This window comes from Triturus cristatus, chromosome 8 (assembly GCF_964204655.1).
Source record: "Triturus cristatus chromosome 8, aTriCri1.1, whole genome shotgun sequence".
Lineage (NCBI taxonomy): Eukaryota > Metazoa > Chordata > Amphibia > Caudata > Salamandridae > Triturus > Triturus cristatus.
Window position 1 is genome coordinate 48261024 of NC_140591.1, and position 24309 is coordinate 48285332.

The 24309-nt window shown below is 44.1% G+C and overlaps 1 protein-coding gene across 2 annotated transcripts in view; it reads left to right on the forward strand.

Annotated features, from left to right (window-relative positions):
- Positions 1–24309, forward strand: part of LOC146800023 (uncharacterized) — a 227382-nt gene that overhangs the window by 127830 nt on the left and 75243 nt on the right. For both annotated transcript variants that reach the window (XM_085620929.1, XM_085620928.1), the window contains exons 5-6: positions 661–771; positions 19205–19297. In XM_085620929.1, coding sequence (XP_085477055.1) covers positions 661–771; positions 19205–19297 — 204 coding nt within the window. The remainder of the gene's footprint in view (positions 1–660; positions 772–19204; positions 19298–24309) is intronic.

Below are 24309 nucleotides of genomic sequence, written 5' to 3' on the forward strand. Positions count from 1 at the left end.
AACAAATGCCAGATGAATAGCAAATATAGCAAAAAGCAGCAGCAGCAGCGCGGTTCCATGCAGCGCAGTTTAAAAAGTATGCCCAAAAGTATACCAATACTAAAAAGCTGTCCAGCAATACACGCGATGGTGAAATTCATGGTGCATCAGGGTAGTTTCATCACTCTTTGATGGGGATGGAGCAGGCAGACGAAGCGCCAGCGTCAGTGCAGGTAGAGGACAGTTTGTATTGATGGGTGGGCAGTGAGTGTCCACCTTCCATGGCCCGGGCATTCATGGTGCATCAGGGTAGTTTCATCACTCTTTGATGGAGATGGAGCAGGCAGCCGAAGCACCAGCGTCAGTGCAGGTAGAGGACAGTTTGTATTGATGGGTGGGCAGTGAGTGTCCACCTTCGAGGCCCGGGCATTCATGGTGCATCAGGGTAGTTTCATCACTCTATTGGACACAGACTTAGCCCTTGTCTACTAGTCTGAATACACTGCGGGAGTTATACTTACCCCACAAATCATTGAGATTGGTTGACAAACATATTTGAGGAGCTCATGTCTCTTCTCTGTCCCTGTTCATTTCATAGGAGTTCCTTAAATATTCTAGGCTGTTCATATTTCTTTCCAGTCTTCGTTTTATTTTCGAAGTATATTTAACTTGTTTTTACAGGTTCGGCTGGTATTGCGTCTCTAATTTCATCAGACCTCAAAGAAGAGGACGAGACTTGGTCTGTGGAACACTGGGACTCTGAGATGAAAGGAAGCTTCAAGAATCTTACAAGTGAGTGAATGACACCCTCCTGACTACTTATTTTGTTGTTGTTGCTGATTTAACATTTTTAAAAAAATACATAATTCTGTGTCAGTGTCTAGTTAGGTAAATAATAGTTCGCCATGCTTCCTTGCTTGACTGAGATGTGAGTGTCCATGTTCTAGGCCCAGTGCGCGTTATACACCAGAATTAATACATCACTAATGTTGGACAGGGGGTAACCCCTTTTCTGGTGGTCTCTTGCCTCTCGAATAATAATTTGCTTGCAGTGAGATTATTTGAGAAACTTGCTCATGAGATTATCTCTCTTTCTCCTTTCTCTGCTGTTAACCTATGAGGCCCTTTAAATATACTATACTGGTCATATTTCTTACCATCCTCCATGTGTTTTTGTCACAGGAACAGCATATATCGCATCCCTTATTTCATCAATCAGCCCTGATGAAAATGATTTAGGCCAAAATATTTTGCCCACGCCCAATAGATTTCCAATGCCCCGTGAAGGGCGCTCTAGAGGCGATAATCCTTTTTTGGTAAGTTGATGAAGAGAGCCATATGAATGGTCATGCGGGTTGGGTAGAGGTGATGGAAAAGTGCAGATAACGCAACCCCTGTGGTGGATGGTGTGAAGGTTTATTCTAGTCTAGACGGTAGGATTAAAAATCCATGGGGGTTAATTTGCCCTAGAGATGGAAACAAGTTCTGTCCCACAGTCACCACCTTACAGAAACATTTCTTCTCACCTCTCAAGCTCCCATGTTTGAGGATGTATCTCACACTTGGTGGTAGGAGGGCCCGGATGATGAATCATGCTACCTTCTAGATGGACACAGGCTTTCCATGCTGTTGAGAGCAAGTCCCAAGGCACTGGACACTGTACGCGGCTTGTGGTTATTGAGGCTCTAGGTCTGGGATATCGTTTGTGTTTCTGATTATTTATGAAACATCTCCCGAAACAGTTTCTTACAGCTGTTTTCACCCTTTTTGTCTGTAGACATACATGACATATACAGTTGACAGCAGATGCACTGACTATTCTGAGATCAAGTTGTAGAATCCTAAGATTGACATTGGAAGTGGGACCTTTGCTCCTGTCCCAAGTGTAGTACACTCGAACGGTATGTCTGCGGACACTTGGTCACTGCCCATTGGATCCCACGACGGCGCAGGATTCAAGATTTACTAATGCTTGCTGTAGTGGCTTCTTCTCGTCTTGGTTTGGGTGGAATCCCCATAATCTCCTTCCTGTGAGCAGTAGGTCTCTCTTTAATAATGGCAGTCTGAACAGCTGTGAGAATCTTCTCAATGGGAATGAATAGCTCTCTCGTTGCTGGGCTATGAGTAGACTACACTTACACATTGTACAAAGACTAAAGTGCTGGAACAATTCCAGGAAGCATGTTAATATTCTTATGTCTGGTCTGCAGGTATTTATTTTTCAACATATTGGTTTAGACACCATGTAAAATGGGGGTGTTATTCATCCAATCCTTCTCTGAAAATGTGAGCATGACTAGTTCATAGCGCAGTTTGCAGAAATTACAAGACATCACTGGATTTGTCAAAGAATTAAGGTGTTGGAAGGTGGCACCTTTCTCTGGAAATTCAGGTGCCAACCCCTACCCTCTGCTCCAGAGCTCATATTCAAGACAAATCGCAGTTCGAAGTCCATTTTGTAACCATCCTGTTCTGTGGCAGTAACTATTCTACCAGCCCTATTTAGTTGCTCTTCTAAATTGTCATCTATAAAAATGAATGTAATTTACACCGTCTTGAATGATGGTCATTATTCCATCTGTAAGCAGAAGCCCCAGTCTATGCTTACTGCCCTGAGGCAGGCGAGGATAGGATCATGGACTCCACCAAAGTTAAACACAGTTCGATTCGGCCACTCGTTTCTAGCTACAGAAAGCGGCCGTGTCGAGCTGTTTTGGATTCCTTCTATTCCAGGTCTATCATGAGCTCAATAATAGAGGATTATGTCATCTACAATTCCTATAATCTGTGAGGCTTCTGTATGACCCATTGAGCCTAACCACAGAGAAAACAAGCATTGGCATAGCTAGTTGGACTCTACTGTGGCTGCTGTTCAATATGGCTAAAAGCTCTTGGCGTATAGGGGCGTGGAGTGAAGTGTTCTAAAGTATGGCGCCTTAAATGTGGGGAATCCAATCATGCACTGTTCAGTCCCACTGTAACTAACATCATGAAGCGTCTTCTATTCCTTTTTAAAAAAATATTTTTTTATTGTTTTTATATATGCCATATACAAAGAAACACAGCAGCAAGATACAGCGTCCATCCCCTCTCCCACCACCCTAGCCTTCCCCGTCCAACCTGTGCCCAAGGCAAGGCAAAAACCGAAAAATCAATTTTGTATTGTAGCCGTTTCCATCATTTTAGGCCAACAAGAACATAAAAGACAATACTTATAGCGCAATCTTTCTAGTACATAAAGTGCAAAGTTACATTTCATCAGTTTTTAAATATGCATTCATTAGAGAAAGTGACCTGTGCAAGAACAGAGATCTTGTATGATGTGAGAGCTGTGTAAAACGCAATAAAATCTGTTTAAAAGAAAAAAAAGTGACCTGTGCAAAGTGCAAGATATATGAAGAGCAGTTCAAAGAATGCGTAAAAAAATGACATGCCAGGCTAGGCCAATGTTCTAATCTTCAATTATATGGACTAACTATCCCTCTAGTAATTTGTCAGCCAATCAGAGAACTTTGTCCCCCTCCCTAGGTTTGGTGAGGGTTTGTTTGACAAAGCCAGCTAGACAGGGGTTCCCAAATAACCAAACCTTTCTTTTTGGCCCGAATGCCCTTCTTAGAATATATACCCTTTTCAAGGCTGCATATTGAATATATCCGGGCCAGCCACTGTGAATATAGAGGGGGGTTCGGATCTGCCCAAGCAGATGTTATACATAGCCTATAGACATGACGTGTATTCTATTCCAAGTGCATCCAATAATGGCAGCAGGGAATGTGCATCTCTCTCAGGCAGCCTAAGGTACTTTAGGGACTAATGCTTGGCACAAGCTCTGACTGCAGGGCTGACCTCAGAGAGTGGAGGATGTGCAGGCAGCAAATCCGTGTCAAGTTGAGATTGACAGACATGCTTCTGTCTACAGTCTGTAAGTTTTTTGTTTGCTGCTTGCAAGACTCTTGCTGTCAAATCCAACGTAGCATTTAAGAGTATCAAGGAACACGGTTACCTAAAGGTCTATACTGTATAACATGGCCACACACCTTCACAGATCTATACAGTGCTAAGAAGTCCGAGATAACATAAACCCTTATGTATGCTCGCAGTTTTTTTTTGTATTTTTGCAGAGTTTTATATAGCGTGAACTTGACCTGAATAGGGAATCAGAGCGCTTTACATAGCACCGGTTATGTTACATGAAGAGACACATTCATTAGGTCTCGGGGCCATCCGGTCTGCCGAAGGCAGAACCGGAAGTCGAGAGATTTAATGTTTTGGAGAAGAGGGGCTTGAACCCGCCCCTCTTCTCCCCTGTTCTCCATTGGCTGGCCTCTTCAATGCTGGCCAGCCATTGGAGAAGAGGTCCCGTCACTCCGATCAGGATCGGGGGGCGTGTTTTTTGCAGAAAGTCTCATTATCTTCTCCAGCCAATGGCTGGAGGAGATAACAGCAAAACACGCCCCCGAATCCGAAAAGGACGCTGCGTTTCTCTGAGGCATTTCTGCTCTGCCTCGGAGAAAGGCGGTGGTGTGCTGGTTTTAACATGCCTCTTTCGCCCTCATCTTTCCCTAACAACTCAGTCTCTGTACTCTCTTCATTTCTGTTTCCTTTTCAGTCCTGCCTCGCTTCACGTTTCTTCCCTCCTGCCTTTTATCTCTCCTTCGCCCCTTGTCTTCCGAGCCTTCCTTCTATCCCACCTCTTCTCTCCTGACACCCAGCATCGCCCGTCTGTGGCTCCCGAATTACTGGTAAAGCAGCAGTGGTAATAAACGCGAGTTGCACTTCACCGTAAGTTACTCGTCCAACTTGTCTGAGATCGTGTTTCCGGGTTCAGGACATTGCTATTCACAGCTGTAGTGACCAGGAAGGACAAAGGTCAGGCGCCCCTAGTGGAGTAAAGTTAAACAACAACTATCTTCAAACCCCACGTTAGTGTGTGTATAAACATGAGCTCCAAGGCAACTGTGAGAAAAGAAAACTGGAAGTCGCCGTGTTTGGTGGCGCATTCAAACTGTTTTCTAAAACCATGTTCTGTACAATATCGACTCGTATTTTGTCTTTAGGAAGAGGTTTTACACGCTAGAAATTATAATTTTCGAGTTTGACCAATAGTCCCTTTTGACTGGACCCCTAGAGCGATTGCTGATTAAATAAAACGCACTGCCAAGTAGGTTATGGATGTTCCAGATTGAACACAATGCATTTCTGGCTAAATAGTGCTTTTATTCCTGCTTCTAAAAACAGGGATGTCGGACTTTGACAAAGCGCCAGATGTGCCTTTCTTTTTAGCGAATGCTTTTTCACGGTGTCACGTGACAAGGCCCCGTGGCCTGGGAGCCTCAGCGTTATTAACCAGTTTCATTTAACCCATATGGGGCCTCGCTGCGCCAACGACACCTGGCGACAGTGTGAAAGTTCATCCCCAGTTAATGGATTTTATGGGCGGGGAGTGGTGGGGGCAGTTGGCCGGGAACGCCCCGAGAGGCCAGGCTAATTAAAGAAGCCCATTTGGCGAGGGCTGCCGAGGTCCTCCACCTTGCAAAAGAGATTTGGAGGCCCCTGAGTTTTTCCGCAGCAGTGACCTTGTGTAGGGGACCTTTTGCTGTTTTCATGTGGCCTCCTCCTGGTTTGCTTTTATCTATTCCAAAAGGTGGGGGTCTGTTTCTTCCGGACGTGTCTCGCACCGTGCGCTTGCTCCAGCGTGTCAGATATTCAATTCATTTTTTTATTGTTTGATTAATTAAAATCTTTACAATTCCCCATCAATATTTGCATAAAATCACGATAAAATTACAAAAGTATAAAAAGTAACATTACATTACGTTAAATACATTTACGATAATTCCTGCTTGCAAAATCCATCTAGTCGGTGCTTGCATAGCGCCGAAACCCCAATAATAATGACTTTGATTGATTTTACTGTCTATTTCAGCTGACAAAGGGACGTGGCTTACTGCCCAATTAACTAATATGATGGATAGACTATGTAAAAATGTCTATAATCCGGATTGGACGGCGTCAGCGAGATATAAAAGTTTTCTGACCATTATCATAAATTTGACACCGCGGCAGGCCAAGATGAAGGGAAATTATTGACATGTTCCAAGTTTCTTGAAGCAGGATGATGTCATGATGGGTAAAGAAAGTTAGTGTTTCGTTGTCCTGCCCCATGTCTTTAAAGCCATGAACATTCCATGAACAAATCGAGATGTTGACTGTATGAGCCTCTTCCTGCCTGGAAACCGGCCTCCCTTCTCCTATTGAGTTTTTCCTTTCATCAATAGGTATGTTTGTTATTTAATGTTTTAGACACCCAGGACCAATCTCTGGACTCCAGGATGCTTCCTACCGGACTTCTAATACTTCCTATTATGTTTAACCTGTCATCATTATTTAGCATAACGGGAGAATTTGAACGTGCACCTCGCACACATGTGAGATTGTTTTTCTCTGTCGGGTCCGCGTCTTTAGAATTTTTAAGGAGAGGATGCGGATATCTTGGGTGGTTGTAAGCCTTCAACATGATGCCCCATGCACCAAACCTTGTGCTTGTTGAATGAATTCTATCCACCAGGCCCTTTGAGGCCCAAGTAGTCAAGGTCTCTTCGACTCCCGCCTTTTGTTTGAATTCCACGGCTATTAAATCTCCAGAATGAATACCTTTTAATTCTGGAATTTCTTTAAATAGCCTCAATAGGTTCCCTCTATTTAATATGTCTTGAGGTCCTGTGGACTTGTATTCAGGAACAAATAACAGTTTCATTTCGGACCCATCTGATTCAATTTGAACGCTGGAGTGTGAATATAAATTGTCCTTACTTCCCCGCTCTGAGGTGGTTGTTAAAAGCAGGCCCTTATGAGGCGCAATTCGCAGGCCTTCGGATCAGCTTTTTTCACTTCCGTTGTCCGTTCCAACTGGCCCAGTTTACTAATCATATTGATGTCATTTTGTTCTGGGCCGAGATCCTGATGGTGGAGCTTGCAATGTCGGGCTGTTCCACTTATTGTGATCTCTATTTGGTTGGTGAATTTTTGGGCTCTGGGGGATGTAGGTGCCTGAGGTGACCTGTCTGGCTGCGGAAACCGAACTCCCTCTACTAGACCTTTTTTCGTTTCCTGTATATCCACATTTGGGCCACTTTTTCGACTAAAATCACTTTTGCCCGTCACTTGAATTGTATTACCGGAACCCTCTTTTTCTATTGTTTCGTTGTTTACCAATTGGTGCACTTCCTGGTTAGATTCCTGGCATGCATTGCCCTCTATAGACCTATTACTCTTTTGAAAGAAATAAACTTTCTTTTGGGGTAGCACGGGAGGGATAGTGCTGTGTTGTGTTTCGCTAACCTGGGAGGTATTTGCGTTTTCTGAATCCAGATGTTTTGCCCCGAAAGGGGAAATGGGGAATTTTTCCTCTTGAATAGCTTTTAATGTAACTTGCGATGTAGTGTTCTTCAAAACAGGACTCAACTGTTTGTTTTGTTTAGGCCGAGCCTTCCTTGCACGCTTTCTTTCCCGTTTTGTAGGGTACGGTCCCCCCGAGGCCTTAGAAGGGATTTGGGGAGCGTCTATATGGGGAACTGTTAGATCTATTTGAGTCTGGTGATCCGCTCTCTCTGTATTATTTGCGTTTTTGATTCCCCCTATAGATTGGTTAGTGTGATTTATTTTAGCCTCTTGTTCAACAGTTTTTTGTAGTTGGGAAGACTGTTTACTAAAGCAAGATTGTTTTACTTCCCCTAAGATGTCCTTTAGGATTTCTGGGAGGGATGACAATTTCTCTATGATCAAGCCACAGCCACAGCTAAAAGGTTGGCTGTTATTGTATGTTTGCTGATCCTTCTTTCCCCTACTTGTTAATAACGATGTTATTAAATCCATTTTAGTATTTATGCCAGAAATATGACTTGCAATGAGATTAACCAGATCAATTTGAACATCCAATTTGTCTGATTGAAAGTTTAGAACCCTTATAGCTTGATCCAAGGAATGAATTAGCGATTGGGACCAATGTGCGTTTGACTGATTTTTGTTATGGTTCGGCGAGATCTCCGACCCCAGCTCAATCCTGCTAACTGAAGAAATAGTTATTGGAGGTGAGAAATATTGATGACTTGCGCTGGAGGAGCCTTGGAAATCTTCCACAGGTCCTGAGTTCTGAGAGGCTAATTTACCAGGTGAGTTTAGAGGTGTCGATGCGGCTATTGTGGGTGTTCCTTGTGGAGTTTTATTGCTTAAATCTGGTTGCAAATTGTTTCCTAAAGGAATTATTTCCTGGTTCTTGGATTCCAATAGTTCCAAGATTTCCACCAAGTTAGAGTCGTTTAGCATGGAAAGTAATTTGGCAGGTACTTCTTCCATGGAGCGAACCTGTGCAAGAGTGTTGGTTAATTGTTCCTTTGAAGCAAGTGACTCTTTTGAATTGAGGAAGCCTTCTTCCTTGAGGAAAGCAGAATGTTTTCCTACCTTTGGACCAATTGACGTTATGTTGCAATCCGAGGCTAGATGGTGGGCTACAGAACTTGTATTGGGGTTAGACCGGGCACTCCCTTCTGTAAGGATCTCGGTACCCCCTCTAGTACAGCATTATCCGCTTGCTTGAGTATGTACGAGTGAGGAGTTTTAATGAGCATTTCTAAATTGTTTGTGAATGTTGTAACTGAAGTTGGAGGCATTGTCTGATGGACCTGCGCTATAGTGGTTAGTGACTTTCCCTCTTCTGGACAAACCTTCTTTTTTTGTGGGGATGGATCCCTATGCGCAACGTTAATTGAGACTTCTAGAATCCGAGAGGGGTTAGCTCTTGATTTATCTGGACGCATTGGACTTGGCAGCTGGGCGGCTTCAATTGTTGGAGCGTATATTGCCGCCATTGGGTCCTTCAACAGGAAGAATTTGCGGATCCCTGAATTATTTTTTAGGTTTGGCATTATTATTGTTGGCGTTGGAACAGAAACCAGCCTCTCCCTTGAACCTTTTTCCTTTGTTGAATGATTAAACAGTGAAACCTCTTCTTTAGGTTATTTATTTTTAGATTTTTTACTTGTTTTTCTGCCTGTTGCCACTTGGCGGATTGTCCCTGATCTCATTTGAGCAGCCCCTTGCTTGAACTAGCACCAAAGAACCTGACGCCAGAGCAAGGATCTTCGTGCTTAGGAGCAGCTCTATGTAAAACTGCTAGATTTTTTAGAAAGAGTCATAGGAGCACATGCCCCGTTAGGGCTTCAATGTCGGGGGGCTCACTTTTCACCGCTTGCCTGCTTTGTAATGATGTTTTTAAAATTTAATCCAATCCTATTAATATGAAAATTGGTGATTCCGTGGTTAAAGTTTGATCAAAACCTTACGCGGGGGGGGGGTGGGGGGGGGGTGGGGTCTTTAATGCAACCAGAAAATTTCCCCCGCCTTCCTCCCGCCTTGTGGTTTAATTAAGAAGGGTCCTGGTCCACCTAGACCGTCTAGCTCACCCGCTCCGGTGGATGAACCGTTCTGGTGTCTTCACCACCCTTTTTGCTTCCGCTTGCACCGTAAATCGATGAGTCAGGGCTCCTGAGCCAGCCGCTCCAGCCGCCACGCGCTGCCCAGTCCTTCCCGGGATCAGTGCCTCACGCTGCCTGCGCTGTCTGCTGCTGCACCGGGCAAAGGTGGCCACAGAATCTGCAAAAGCCACCTGCCTCACCAAACGGAGCGACTCAGCGGGACCAGGGGGGCAGGGGAATCGGGCTCAGGCTCAGGCTCGGGCTCCAGACGGGGTTTAGAGGCTAACGCACCTCTGCAGTGGGTGGAGTGTCATAGGTGGCGCGGGAAGACAGCTAGTCGCTTTCCGCCACTTCCCGCCCTGCTGCTCTGCTTGCGCCCGACTAGCTCCGCAATCCACCGCTCCGACCCGGCACTCCTGGGCCACCAAGATACCTCCTGAAAAGCTCAAGCCGCTAGACGAGGACTACTCCCGCTGCGACCTTCGACCTTCGCCGCGGCTCGCGGTTTACACGGGGCACTGATTCTCTGATCTCCCGCTGCCGCTGCTGCTTCGCCGCTACCACTGCAGCTGCTGCTCGCTCTGGTCTCTCTCTGGTCTCTCTGGTCTCTGGTCTCTGGTCTCCCGCAAGCTCTGGACTGGACATGTCGGTGTCAGATATTGTGTTGGCTCCTTCCCCCCACCAATCAGCCCTGCTGTGCAGCAGCTGTTCGTCCCTGAGCGCTAGACCGCTTTACTGCAGCAGAAGTGCTGTTAGGGTAAAAGGAAGTGAGGATTGTGAAGTGCTCGAGAAACCAGTGAGGTTTCAATGTTAAAAGCAGTCAAAAGCAACACCGCAATACTGTTAGTATCAAACAGTCGTTATAAAAAAAAAAAGGTCTCAGATAGCGTTTTTACCGCGCTGTAGGCAAAACCACCAGCGAGGAGGTTAGCGCGTGTCTCTCTACCTGCGCGCTTGCTCCAGCGTGTCAGATATTGTGTTGGCTCCTCCCCCCCACCAATCCCCCCTGCTGTGCAGCAGCTGATCTTCCCTAAGCGCTAGACCGCTTTACTGCAGCGGAAGTGCCGTTAGGGTAAAAGGAAGTGAGGATTGTGAAGTGCTCCAGAAGCCAGTGAGATTTCAATTTTAAAAGCAGTCAAAAGCAACACAGCAATACTGTAAGTATCAAACAGTGGTTAAAAAAAAGGTTAATCAGCTTGAAGGGGAGATACCTTAACAAGAGCTCTCTTGTTCCACCATCCTTTGTTGTCAAGGAGAGCGGAACCTCTACTAACATGAATGACTAATGTAGGAGAAGAGAATTTTGATTGCCCCTTTGGAATCCTTTTCGGATTTTTGATGAGCACCCAATCTCCCCTTTCCAAAGGTTGATCTACAAAATGTTTGCCAGAATCAAAACGTGCTTTCATAGCATTTTGCTTTATTTTAACATACTCTTGGATGGAAGCAGGCTTAAGTGAAACACTATCATCTTTGTGAAGCCAGGTGGGATTGAGATGAGTATGCACTCTCCTTTTCCTAAGCAACGTAAAGGTGCAATGCCAGTGGTGGAATGCGGCGTGGTGTTATAAGCCCAGACCTTATCATGCACAAAGGACAAAGGATCTAATCTAGACGATATTGCAGACTGAATGCCCTCCTTAATTATCCGATTGCACCTCTCCACCAAACCATTAGAAGAAGGCGAGTATAAAGCAACCTTAAAATGAGAAATGTCATGAATCTTGAGAAAAGAACACATCTTTTGTGACACAAAGTGTGTACCATTATCAGTGACAATGGTTTTGGGGAAACCTTCAACATCAAACACTGTTTGCAAAAATTTCATCGCATTATCAGTTGACGCTGCATTGCAAAAAGAATAGTATAACCATTTAGTATAGTAATCAATCAAGACAATGAGAAACTTGTTTTCATTGGGTAAAATGTCATAAGGTCCAGAAAAATCTAAACCAACTTTATCCCATGGGCCTACAGGAAGAGGAACAGGATGCAACGGAGTGGAAAGAGTCTTCCAATGTTTGTCAGAAAGAAGACATTGAGTGCAATTGTCAATCATTCTCTTGACATGTGCATCCATGGAAGGCCACCAATAAAATTGTTTAATGCGTTGACATGTCTTGACAACACCAAGATGTCCTTGATGGGCCGAACGAATGATTGAATTTCGTAAGGATTCAGGTGGAACAAACAACGCATGACGCATGATCATATTGTTAACTAAAGAAAGTTCTTCCGAAACATTCGCAAAAGCTCTTAAATCTGGAGATAGATTTCTGCGCTCAGGCCATTTGTTCACAATAAAACTCTTAACCTTGGAAAGTGTGACATCATCATTATAAGCCGAATTCACCTCGGACTCAGATATAGGTGGACATTCCGCAATAGCATCAATTGCAGCGACAACACATTCAACATCATCATCAACCACGGAATTTTCCTTCAAAGACATTCTTGAAAGACAATCCGCTCTGAAATTTTTTCCCCCAGAAATGTGTTTTATGACAAAGTGAAATTCGTGAAGTTTTGATAGAAGTCGAACAAGCCTAGCAGAGGCTCTGTTCGAGGTGCTGCTTGAAAGCATGTGCATGAGCGGTTTGTGATCAGTGTAGATTTCAAACTCACGACCCCAAATGTATGGTTTAAATTTCTGTATGGCCCAAACACAGGCTAAGGCCTCTCTTTCGATCGTACTGTATCTAGTTTCAGCTGGTAAAAGAGTTCTAGAGGCAAAGGCAACAGTGTGTTCAACACCATCTACCCATTGTCCTAATACGGCCCCCAAACCAGTAAGACTAGCATCTACAGTAATAAAACATTTTGAACCATCAGAAAAAGGAGATAGAGCTGGTGAGTCCTCAATAAGTTTCTTAACATGCTCAAAAACTATTTGTAGGTCGTGTGACCAAACAAACTTCACGCCCTTCCTCAAAAGATTCCTTAAAGGTTCAACAATTTGAGCATAACCATGAACAAATCTGGCATAGTACTCTGCCAGGCCAAGGAATGAGCGAAGTGCATCCCTATCTTTGGGAGGGACGGCATCTCTAATAGCTTTTATCAATGAAAATTTTGGTTTAATGCCATTAGGAGAAAGTGTATGACCCAAATAGTCCAATTCTTGAACAGCAAATTTGCATTTATCATGCCTAACTGTCATCCCAGTTTTCTCTAAAACTCCTAACACTCTAGAAAGAATAAGATCATGTTCCGCAATATTGTTGGCAAAAACCAAAATGTCATCCTGGTAAGCCTGTACCCCAGGAATATCACGGAATAGATTATCCATTAGTTTCTGGAAAATGCTAGCAGCTGAGGCTAGACCAAAGGGAAGCCTCAAATATTTGTACGCCCCAAATGGTGTAACAAAAGTTGTCAATTCTTGTGACTTAGGAGACAAGGGAATTTGATGATACGCTGACTTAAGATCCAAAAGAGAAAAGAACTTAGACCCACCCAGATTAGCGAGTAGATCGTGGCTCTTGGGTAAGGGATGACAGTCGACGATGATATTGTTGTTCAATGAGCGCAAGTCAGCACATAATCTGATCTCGCCGGACTTTTTACGAACTAACACTATGGGAGAGACCCATTCGGAAGAATCACAAGGTGTAATAACCCCCTCATCACACAAATTTTTCAAATTTTTTTTAAATTCATCCCTCGCACTCAAAGGAAGAGATCGGACTTTATGAACAATTGGTCGGGCATTGGGCTTGAGACGGATTTCATGCTTGAAACCCAAAACTGTGCCAACTTTATTTTGAAAAACCTTTGGAAATTGATCGAGAATGTGATCAACTTTATGAGTAGACACAGATAATTCAGACACCTGAATGTTCTCAGGTTCAAGATTAGAGTAATAATCATCTGGGATATCACCCAAAGTAATGGGTTGATCCGACCCGGGTTTGAGCATTAAACCCATTTTGGCTTGATCTAACCAACCCAAGATATTTCTACCTTTGAGGGCAACATATACCTTAGTGAAAGTTTTTCTACCAAGGCATTCGATCTTTGAATGGAAGTACCCTAACATGTCAATATCTTTTTCGCCATAAGCTTTGGGATTGACATCAGACACAAAAAGAGACACGCTGCTACCCCAATTTGAATGAAATGTAAGATCTGATAAAATAGTGATAGGTGAACCGGAATCAGCTTTGACCTGTAAAGAAATGGTACCAACAATTAATTCACACAATGGACCCTTGACTTTAGAAAAATCAATAGAATCACATTCAGTAGACAATGAAACATCGTTGAGTCCAGTGGAACACCAGTCTAGATTCTCATCAAGTTCAAGGTTATTCACTGTGGTGAATCTTTTGCCGCCTCTGCAAACAGATGGAAAATGACCAATTTTTTTGCACAAGGAACATTTTTTCCCAGATGCAGGACAACTAGGAGAATTTCCCAGATGATTTCTTGACCCACACCTATAGCAAATGGTGATTTTCCTTGATGATTGTCTAAAAGGCTTACTGACGAGATTAACAGAGCAGGAAGCAGATGGAGACTCTCCATCAACCGTGTGTACACTGACTTGAGTGGCTTGACTCTCTTGTAAAATTCTTGAAGATATTGTTGCACGTTCAATACCTTTAGCAATATCCACTATTTCTGCAAGAGTGGGGTTTTTACAACTTAATAAACGTTCTTGTATTTTTTTAGACGAACAAGAAAAAATGAACTGGTCTCTAATTGAAGTATCTGTACTTGGACCAAATTCACATGTGGCAGCGAGAATTCTGAGTTGAGCAATATAGTCTTCCACGCTTTCATCTGCACTCTGCTTACGTTTGAAAAAGTTATGCCGCTCCAAAACAATACTGGGTTCATCATCATATTGTTTTTTTAAACGACACAGGGCTTCTTGATATGTGTCCCAACCATCACCTGAATCTGAAGGAGGAGGAATAGGTGGGAGATTCTCAAAAACCTGTTGAGCCCGACTCCAAGACAACCATATAAAATGGCAACCTTGCGAGCAGGAGGATATTTGACCGCATCAATGGCAACCAAATAGTTTTCAAAACCCTTTAGCCAATTGCGCCAGGCCAAAGATGGTTTGCCGGGAGTCTGTAAAAATGGAGCTGGTGTTTGGAACTGTTGGGATGAAGCCATGACAAAAAAAAAACAATAAATAGATAAACAAATAAATAAAAATAACATTGACCAATTGCAAAAACGACGATTCAATAAGTAAAGAGCGTGCAGATCGCTGAAAACAACATGCACTGTTCTACCATGCAGATGAGAGTGTACATATTGCAGAAATAGGTGATGATGAAAGCGTGCCTATCGCTGCAAAATTTGACCTTTAAAACTGAAAGCTGAGAACTTATTAACGTGGTAACAGAAGCGTGCACAAAACTGTAAACATGAAGCAGCTTAGTTTGTGAAAGCGTGCCTATCATAGGCTGGAAGCACTTCCCTCGATTAAAAACACTTCGTTTGTGTAAGCGTGCCTATCGCTGTAGGAAGAAAACAGCTTCGTTTGTAGAAGCGTGTCCAACGTGGTAGGCATGTAATTAAATATGGACGCTTGAGGCTGTCACCATGGATACGGCTGTACGTGATTCCTAGAAGAAGTTGGCCTTGTTTCGTTGCGTGACGTAAGGCGTGCGTAGAGGCGGGGTTGTCAGAACAGACACAGCGCGAGGAGCCGGTTGAATTCGAACCGACGTGCACGGAGAAGTAATGGGGAAAAGTAAAAAATATACGACCTTTTCAGCAGTGCGAGGTCATGAAGGACGATGTGGAACAGAGTCGCTTGATCAGAAAGGTAACTTGACATGGATGGAAGAAGCGATCAGCTGCTCGGAAGGAACACGGTTAAAATCCTTGGAGATAGCTCTGGGTGGTGGTGGGTGCCGGAAGAAATCCCGCTCGTCGCCAAGATGTTGAATACAGGACAAGGTAAGAGTGGTTGGAAACGTGGTTTATTGCTTAGTAAAAGCACCCACGACCGGAGCCATCCAACCGTGAGGAAACCAACGTCCAGAGTGACGTTAATCAGAATCTCCACGAGTGGAAGACAACGATCTGGAATGCAGACATTGAGAATACATGAGTCGCGTGAACCCACGCGACTCTAAAACACATAGCATTGAAACAGGGTATGAAACAGAGTAAAACACCTCTATAACAAGTACAATGCAGGTGGAAGGCACGGGCAACTGCTGGGTGGCACGTGGAACCAGCAGGGATGAGCTCGCGGTGAAAAGCGTGGCAACGGCAGTTAAAGGCATACGCGCGAGGCAAGCATACCGATAAGCTTGTTAGAAAAAAAATGAATGTAAAAACACATCGGAAGGCTAAGGGGTCATCACAAAGTGTGACACGGCAGACGGCAGGCAAGAGGAGTTGAAAGCAGTTCAGAGGCCGCAAAGTGTAATGGGCGCGAGGCGTATGCGCAAAGCAGTCAGAAGGGCAGCTGGCAGGAATTAAAACACAGCGAAAGCAGGGTGGAGGGCTAGCAGAAGAGCAAGGGTGGCAGAAAGAGTAGGAAATGAAACAGTCCTACCGCACTAAAGGCAACAGTGAAACAGCAGGACACAGGGATCCTCTAGTAAGCTCCAGGGTCCAGGAATAGTAGAAAGATCACTGGTGAAGCAGGGTACATCTCATCCTGTCACTTTCCAAGGAAGAGTCGGGAACATCAGGAACACTGAAGGTGAAGTTTATTGGAGCAAAGGAACCCACTGTCTGCAGCACAGGCTGCAGCTACATAACTGACAAAGAACCCCTCAAGTATGTCATAGACCCCACATTCCAACAAGAGACATGAAACAAAAGGTGGAGGCAGAAGACAGACTAAGACACATTGTAACAGGACCTGTTGATCAAAACGCAATGAATAATGGAAGAGTTTAGAAATGCGAGCGATGAGCAAGTCTTCGGTCTTTTCCGGATCGCTGGCTGCTTTTGAGCTTATTTGTAAATTGGACAGTTATTTTTGTGTTGCCCTGGTGCAAGTGAATGCTGAAGAGGGAGATAGCAGCCAGACACCAAAGACATGCCAAGAATGGCTGAGAAGCAGAAAGCACATTTTTCTTGCATAGCACATACTCGGCTGAAGGGCATTAAAGTGCTATAAATGAATACTAAATTACATTATACAAGTTAATATTTTATTTTTGGCACGGGGATATTAAGTGTTTTTGCTTATATTTATTGGATGTTGAGATGTCACCGGGGCTCGAACTCGGATCCCCAGTTTCAAAATCAGCTGCTCTGTATATTAGGCCACACCAACATCATATTACCTTTCGAGAACTCCTAACATGATTAGTTTTGCTTATAGCTGCAGACCCACTCTCTTTATATGGATATAACACCCCGAAAGCCTATAAAAGTGCTTTTTAAAGGTACAATCGAAATAAAGAAATATAAAGCTGTGTTCAGATTGTACCCCGGACAGCCTGACTGAAGACTTCTATGGTAATGAAACAGAAATAGGCTTTACAAGCTGTGGACGCTCAGGGCCAGACTTTCATTTCTGGTGGAAATGCCCCAACTAGACGAATTACCAGCAGCTGATTATACACATAGTGAGAATCATTACAGGGATGTATCTAACCAAGAATCCATCAGTTATCTTACCTGGTTTTACCCTCTATACTTTTCAATGAAAATGTGAAGACCTTTTCAATAGAAACACTCACACAGTCATCCTTGTGGAATACGGAACTGGTCCCAACACCTGATGAGTTTTCAACAGGGCTCGTCATACTCCTTCTTTGTGTAGTTACATAATCAATAAACACTTCTCAAGTGTCTGAAAAATGTATTGGCCTTGAGTTCCCCGTATGGGTAAACATTTCTGTCCCAATATTCATCAAATGCTGAGAGCATTTCAGAGGGGCTTGGGCAAGTTAGAAAAATGAATTGAATCCCACTGGGGCATTTAAAAATACACCACATGGCATACCACATGGATCAGTGCTTAGTCCTACCGTATTTAATGTCCATCTCTCTCTGCTTCCAGTTTTTAGTCAATCCTCCCTAGTTCGCTTTTATGCTTTCACTGATGACACTCAACTAATTTGGGCATTATCTTCGTTACACAAGATTGACGGTCAACATCCAGAATTTCAAAAAGGCTAACAAGAAGCCCAATCCCCCTTGAAAGGAAACCCAGAACTTAACAGATAGTACATTGTGATACTGATCCCTGAACCGCTCCACAGATAGTGCACTTTGGGCCACTAATGTTGCGATCCGTGGCAGGATCTCCTTAGTGACTTTAAATGGTTAGTCTGTCATTGGACATTTAAAAACCTGTTCATGTTCAATAGATTAGTCATGGACTTCTCATTGAGAGCTAAGTTTAGGTAACTCCTTGGAGGAATAGAGCTCTGCTTTCTTACCGGAGGGAGGGACTTTTGCCAGATGACTGTGTAATTTTTACAGTGTGTGGTTTTCTTGGGGTTTTGCCAGTATTATGCCTTAGTAGGTCTTGAGGTCCCACGTTGGATGCTACTGGTGTATATTTCGTTTTTTGATTACCCCAGAAAGATCTGACTTGGCTCCACCATAAAGATATCTGTCATGGAAAGCGGGTAAAATAGGCCGATGTCTCATGATCCTTACCCTGCATTATACTAGAAGAGGGGCCCGTTGGAGCCTACCAGTCTAATGTATGTGTTTTTAAACTTTAAAGTGACAAAGGTAAGTAAACTATATGTCACTAATAACTCCATACATATTTGGCGTACATGACGCACAAGCAGGATGTGAAGGTTTTGAATGTGAAAACAAGTAATTAAAGATGAATGCATGTCTTCTTCAGATAGGAAGCGATTGAGCTTGGATACACCAGATGATTGCTAGTGTAATTACAATTACAGGAAATTGAATGTACAGAGCAGGAAGTGAAGAAGATGTAAACCTTCTCCACTCAGAGTCTTGGAGGTTGAATTCATCATGTGCTTTCTAGTGGGGACTGTTTTGATGCATGTTTGAAAGTGAGGGCAGATTTACACCTCCATTTACATCAAGGTGCAGTAGAGGGTCCAAGAACACTAGAATATGCATATCAAGGAAGTGAAGCCCAGTATTACATGTGAGTTGTGGACTTTGTAGCATGAGACAAAGTGTTGTGCCCCTGCTTAGAAAGAAAGAGTGATCTTGAGATGTTTTGAATCTAGTTTCAGTGATTGTATTGATGAGATCCGAAGAGTGGACCATATGTTACAAGTTTGTTATGAGTAGGGGCTTGAGAAGGAGTTGACTCTTTGACATGCACTAGTCTTAATTCTGATGTTAATGTGTTAAATACTATGGGGGGGCTTTCCTTAGAAAGCATGAGCAAGTGTGAATGTTTCCTGAAATGTGAAACTTTGGATCCAAGGTTTTCTGCACTTAGAGTGTTTTGGAACCATCTGAGATGTTCAGTTTGTTGGCTGAGTACTGGAGGAGGTTTCTAGCTGTGTATGGTGGGCCGGCTGCTATAAAGCACTGTTTTCCCATAGTAACTATTTAAATGAGATGTGTTATTTAGACATGTGTTGGTTGTATTGTCTCACGTGCACATTTTTGTACAGAAAATTATAATTATCAGAGGACAAAAAAAATCACATGAATCGGACTGAAGCCGTTCTAGATCATGATTCTGCTATTTGTACCAAATTCTCTGACAAGCCACATTCTAGAGCAATCCTTGCTGAAAGTTACTTCCACTTCTTGGGCGGGGCACTGCTGAGATTTCAGGAGAATTTTTGAAAATCTTTTTTTTTTTTCCCCAGGTGCCCCGGTTGCTTCTATCATTTCACAGAGCTTTGCGGGTGACAACAGAGCACATTTCCAGCAGAAGACGGATGACGAAGAAAGAAATCCAGGTGAGTAGAGTACATGGTTTATTGGATGAGGCGCAAGTGCAGGAAAGAGAGAATGAAGAAGAAAGCACACATGTGAAGTGTCTACATATAGTTCATTGGCGGACGAGCAAAGGAAGAGGGAGAGACGGATGAATGAAGGAATCCGGGTGAGTTGTGTCCATGGGCCCTGGTGTCGAGTGCAGAAGAGGAAGGTGACTGGGTTGTTTGTTGGGTGCAGAGGACATTTCTTTAGAAATTTGTGACTGAGAGAATGTTTAGTGGCTGTTATGGAAGACGTGTTTGAAAACCTGCACCAAATGCGATAAGCTTAAATTGTTTATGAATAAATAAAACCATATGGGAAAATATGAGTTAATCGTTTGAAATGCTACACAAATATCTATGAATGGATTTGTAGAGGAACAAGAAATAAAAATTGTTAAGATCTTCACATTTTAGAAATGTGCACATAATATAAACAAGCAGATCCGTGCTGTAAAGTAAACAAGTTAGCGTGTGGCCTGTCATTTTGTATTTCACATTCTGAAGAAGATGGCCCGCTCTACTGATAGAGCCCTCAAGCACTATGTATACCTCAGAAACCGAGAGTGAACAGGGGTGGGTAGACCCAAAGTCCAAGCTACTGTTTAAGAACTATACTACGTACCTCACGCTTCTACCACTTCATTAGTGTCCGTGAATAAAGTTCTCAACCAGCATGCTCCTCTGTTCCTTAATCTCTTACAAGCTCCATACGGGGAGAAGTGCTACAGATTCAGTACTACAACTCAGCTACACTGCAACTACTGCACAGCATGAAACATACACCAACACCACAATACATATACTCAAGTCAAGTCAGCAACATTTCTACAGCGCAGACATATCACTCCGAAGAGTCTCATGGCAGTACGGAATTATTGATCGAACAGCCAGGTCTTAAGTCTGTTTCGAAAACACCCAAGAACGGGGATGGACCGCAAGTCGACCGGCAACTTGTTCCAGGAAAACGGAGCTAAGTATGAGAAAGATCTGCCACCCTGTCTAGTGGTAAAAATTCTAAAAGGAGCGAGTAAGGACTTAGCACTTAACCGCAATGCCCTCTCGGGCTTATACCAGTAAAGTTTTCTGGACCAATATTGCGGTTTGTTGCCATAAAGATATTTATGGGTGAGGCACAGGACCTTAAAGAGAATGCGCTTTTTCACTGGAAGCCAGTGCAGGGCTCTGAGACATGGGGCAGAGGAGGTTCGTTGGGGGAGATTCAGAATCATCTTGGCTGCAATATTTTGCAACACTTGGAGCTTGTTTAAAAAGGATCCATTTATGGATAACAAAAGTGCATTTCCGTAATCCATTCGGTTGGTAATCAAACCCTGAAGCAGCGGTTTTCTTGCCTCCAAGGGGATCCATTTAAAAACTCTCCGTAAAGTGCGCATAATTCCGAAACAGGAGCTGACCACATGATTAACCTGGGCCCGCATGGACAATTGATTGTCCAGGTAGAAACCCAGGTTGCAAACTACCTCCTTGGGAACAGGACAGGTGCCAAGGTCATAGGGCCACCATTCTGAGGACCAGTAGTCTGATGCCTTTCCAAAAAGCATAATCTCGGATTTTTCACAGTTAAGTTGCAGATGGTTATCCTTCATCCACTTGTTAATATGGGACAGGCAGTTTTGGAAACGCGTCATGGTTTCCTTAGGGTCCGGGCCCAGCGTGACTATGATCTGAGTATCGTCGGCATACAATATGACCTCAAATCCGTATGCTCTGATCACTGGAGCTAAAGGAGCCACATAAAGATTGAAAAGAGTGGGGCTCAAGATGGAACCCTGCGGAACACCGGTAGTGACAGGTCTAGTGGAGGAGGTACTAAGCCCCACCTGAACAGTAGTGCTGCGGCCCGAGAGGTAGCTTTTGAACCAGTTCAGGGCCCAGCCGCTGACACCAATCTCTCCGAGCCGATGAATTATAATGCTATGGGAGATGGTGTCAAATGCGGCTGACAAATCGAGAAGTACGAGGACTACTGGTTGTTGTCTGTCCAGGGCCCGTCTGATGTTATTGGTGACCTTGACCAGTGCCGTCTCCATACTGTGAGCCGCTCTGAACCCTGATTGTGAAGGGTCCAATAGCTCATGAGTCTCCAAGTAACCAACAAGTTGCCGGTTGGCAAGGGATTCTACTACTTTCCCAAGATAGGGAAGTAGAGAGATCGGACGGTAGTTGGAGAGGAGGCTGGGGTCGGCCGTGGGTTTTTTCAAGATGGGCTTCACACAGGCAATTTTCCAATTAGAGGGGAAGACAGCTTCTGATAATGATTTGTTACATAAATCCGTGATATTGCTCACCAATGCAGGAGCGACCATTGCCAGAAGTTTGGAGGAGATAAGGTCAGTAGGAGAGCCGGATTTTATCCTCTGCAAAGTCTTGAGAACTGTCTCTGGATCCACCGCAGTGAATTCCTCGAGATAGTGGGAGGGAGTCGCAGGAGCAGGAGAACCATTATTTAAGTCCAAATTATTTATATTGGACGTAAAAGAGTGATGAATAGTAGAGATTTTTTCTTCGAAAAATTTGGAGAGAGAGTCCGCCCAGTGTGGCGAAACAGGAGCAGGCTGCAGATTCCTGGGAGTCGTAAATTCATTCAGGACCTTATAAAGTTCCTTGGAGGAATTGCTTGCCTTGTTTATTCTATTAGTAAGGAACAATGTTTTGGCAGTTTTGATTTCCTGCATATAGCTGTGGTGGAGTTCTTTATACGTGGCATGGTCCTCTAGGCATTTATTTTTACGCCACTTGCGCTCCGCTGTCCGACACATAGTCTTGGTCGCTCTGAGCTGGTCCGTGAACCAGGGGGGCGTTTCTTATCTTGGTCTTTACCAATGTCATCGGGGCTATATTGTTCAGCGTGTTTGAAACTGCTTCCTCAAGTGAAGCCAGCGTTTGAGTTATATTTTGGTCAGGCCTTATTAGATTGCGGGGGAAGTGTTCCAGAAAAAGAGGCAAAGTTATCTTGTGCCAGGGTCTTCGCCATGAGGAATCAATTTTCAGAGACTTGTTTTCTCTGGACATATAAGGAAATTGAAATTTTAAAAGGCAGTGGTCGGTCCATAATAGCGGGGCGGGAGGTGATACAACTATCTCGGACTGGTTTGTAAAAAGAAGGTCTAAAGTATGACCAGCCGCGTGAGTGGATTCATGCACCATTTGAGTGAGGCCAAGAATACTCATGGACGAGATCAATTTCCCAGTGTCAGGGTTGTCATCTACATCAATGTGGTAGTTAAAATCCCCAATCGCAAGAAAGTTATCTGCTGCCAAGACGTGCGGTGCTAGGAGTTCCAAGAGTCTTTCAGTGAAGTCCCCCTTGGGGCCAGGTGGACAATACACCAAAGCCCCCCTCCAAGTTCCATGTTGGCCAGCTTTGAGTTTAAAAATACAAATTTCAAGACAGCTTTCAATAAGGACTTCTAGAACAGTTAGGTCGAGATCGTCCAGAATGGCTATTAATAGACCCCCCCCCCCCCCCCCCCCTTTGTCTGAGTCCTATCTGCTCTCGTTATTCTATACTGAGGAGGAAACGCTACATGTATATCAGGCAAAGTGTGGTCATGAAGCCAAGCCTCCGTGATTAGACAAATGTCAGTGGCCTCTTGATCTATCAGGGCCCACAATTCAACAGAGTGCTTAGGAATGGAGCGAGCGTTCAGGTAGATGGCCTTGAGTTGATGATGTTTTCGTCCATCTACAGTACCTGATGGAGCCACCTTTACAGGCCTGATTATGTGGGGGATACTTGAGACTAACCCAGGGCTTACTATGTGACAGTCCGAGCAGCCCAGAGTGGGAGTATTGATTTCTAATAAATCCTCCCTCGAGTATTGTAGAGGAGTCATTTTATAATGAACACGAACTACCAAGAAAAGGGACTAGTTCCCAAAACAATATACAAAATTACCTGTCAATAACCAGGGGGTGTGGCGACTGGCGGCGATCGGGCGCAGACGGGCTTGCCTTTGGCGCGCCTTTGGCGCGCCTCAGGCACGCCCGCTGCGCGCGTCCGCGCCTTAGCCGAATTTAAATAGGTGATCCCGAGACAGCTCAACCACTAGAGCGTCACCCTGCACTTCCGGTCGCCGGAAGAATATTCTGCCGATCGACCCTCCGCACAATCGGCACAAGCCGCGGTGGAACGGGGTCTAGGCAGGACTAGCAGGTAAGAGGTTAGGCAACACGATGTAAACAGAGAAAGATCAGTGCAAATAGAAAGTTAAAAACACACAAATTGTTTTTTTTTTTTTTAAATGAGGCAAACGAAGTTTAAAATCAATTAGGGAAGAAGAGTGTGGTCCCTCTGTGACTTCTCTTTGACAGGTGCAAATAAGAAGTGGCATAAGGAGCAGGTGTGCCGGTGCTTCAGAGACGCCGCTGCACGCGTCCGCGCCTTAGCCGAATTTAAATAGGTGATCCCGAGACTGACCCTGAGTACAGTACTAGAACCACACAACTTCTGTATGACATCTCTGGTAGGACACAGATTTAAGAACCTACTTCCAGGGTCATATGACACTGTATTGAGAAAAATAATATCAACATACACTTATATCTCCATAAAATATTGAAAATATTGCAGCCATATACTTTAACAGTAAACAGAAAACATAATGATGACAAAAATACTGCACCAAAAAATATCTAAAGTATACCAATAATCGTTCCTGCTGAATAAAGCACCCGTTAGCCTCAGACCTACAGCCCTGTGTATCAAACGGCCAGTTGACCTATAGACAGCGTTGCCGCCGGTGTGTGTGTGGGGGGGGTAAAGACGGACTAACACTTTGCATGTAGCATGAGGGGAACAGGGCGGAGGGAGAAATTGTTAACAATGAAGGACATGATTGGGGGGCCATGGACCCCGTGGACTGGTCTGATAGTCCTTTCCCAGAGACTGGAACCTCAGTCGGGAGGAGTTCAGGTTGTTTACTGCTTCCGTTTTCATTTGGGGGTGTTCTCCGGCACAATGTCAT